The 884-nt window shown below is 60.3% G+C and overlaps 1 protein-coding gene across 1 annotated transcript in view; it reads left to right on the forward strand.

Moving 5' to 3' along the window:
- Positions 1-255: 255 nt before the first annotated feature.
- The window catches only part of FUNDC1 (FUN14 domain containing 1), a 13172-nt gene continuing 12543 nt past the window's right edge, over positions 256-884 (forward strand). The window contains exon 1 of the mRNA XM_006755185.2: positions 256-399. Within this exon, the coding sequence (XP_006755248.1) occupies positions 372-399 (28 nt within the window). The 5' untranslated portion in view covers positions 256-371. The remainder of the gene's footprint in view (positions 400-884) is intronic.

Raw genomic sequence — 884 nt, forward strand, 5'->3', positions numbered from 1 at the left:
TTTACACCACCATGTGCTGAACTCCTCCCCTCCGGCCCTGAGGTTCTTTTAAACAAAATAACAATTAGGCATGGAAATTCTATGTAGGGGGGTTGAAGTGGGGAGCCAGGCAGGGTTGCCAGGGCAACGGACTACAACTCCCACAAGTCCTTGCGGGGCTGCTAGTCTACCTCCACCGCTCCCCCAGGCTTGCGCTTGCGCAGAAGGCCACGCAGTGTGAGAAGGGGGCGGGGCTTAGATAACGTGCTGGGACGAGGAGGAGGAGGGAAAAAGAGATCATAGACTTCCACCTGGGCCTAGAGAGTCTCCTAAAGTAGTGGAGAGAGGAGGGCGGGCGGGGCCCACCTTCAATACTGGCCGCCGGCGGTATCATGGCGACCCGGAACCCCCCTCCCCAAGGTGAGCGGCTCGGGCCCGAAGGAGTATCTGAGACGCGGCTCACCACTGTCGACCTTGCTCCCGGGGCGCCTTTTCCCTTCCCCGTCCCAGGGCTCCGGGGGCTCTGTTTTTTTTGGAAGCAGCAGCTCTGCACACCCGTCAGAACTAGACTTGCCCTCCCCCCTCTCGGCAGAACGCAGGCGAAGAGCGCCCCCCGCCCCCCACACAGCCCACCGTCCAACGTGGTTTCCAGCCCGGACCCTGAAGTTGTTTCTTCCTGCCGGGCCTCTAACCGGCTCCGTCAGAGCTGGTCCCCTTCTTCCTCCCAGTGATGAATAGGGACCCTGCTCTGGCCCTGACCCTACTGAGATTTGGGGGTGACCCCTTATGCTGTGACACGGATCCGATTTGAGGGGGTGACTGACTCCTTACCGCTGTGTAACTCTGACCTGACCCTATTGAGACTGGGGGTGGGGGCATCCCTCACTGCCGTGTATATAACTCTG

This window comes from Myotis davidii, unplaced genomic scaffold (genome assembly GCF_000327345.1).
Source record: "Myotis davidii unplaced genomic scaffold, ASM32734v1 scaffold1673, whole genome shotgun sequence".
In the NCBI taxonomy this organism is placed as follows: domain Eukaryota; kingdom Metazoa; phylum Chordata; class Mammalia; order Chiroptera; family Vespertilionidae; genus Myotis; species Myotis davidii.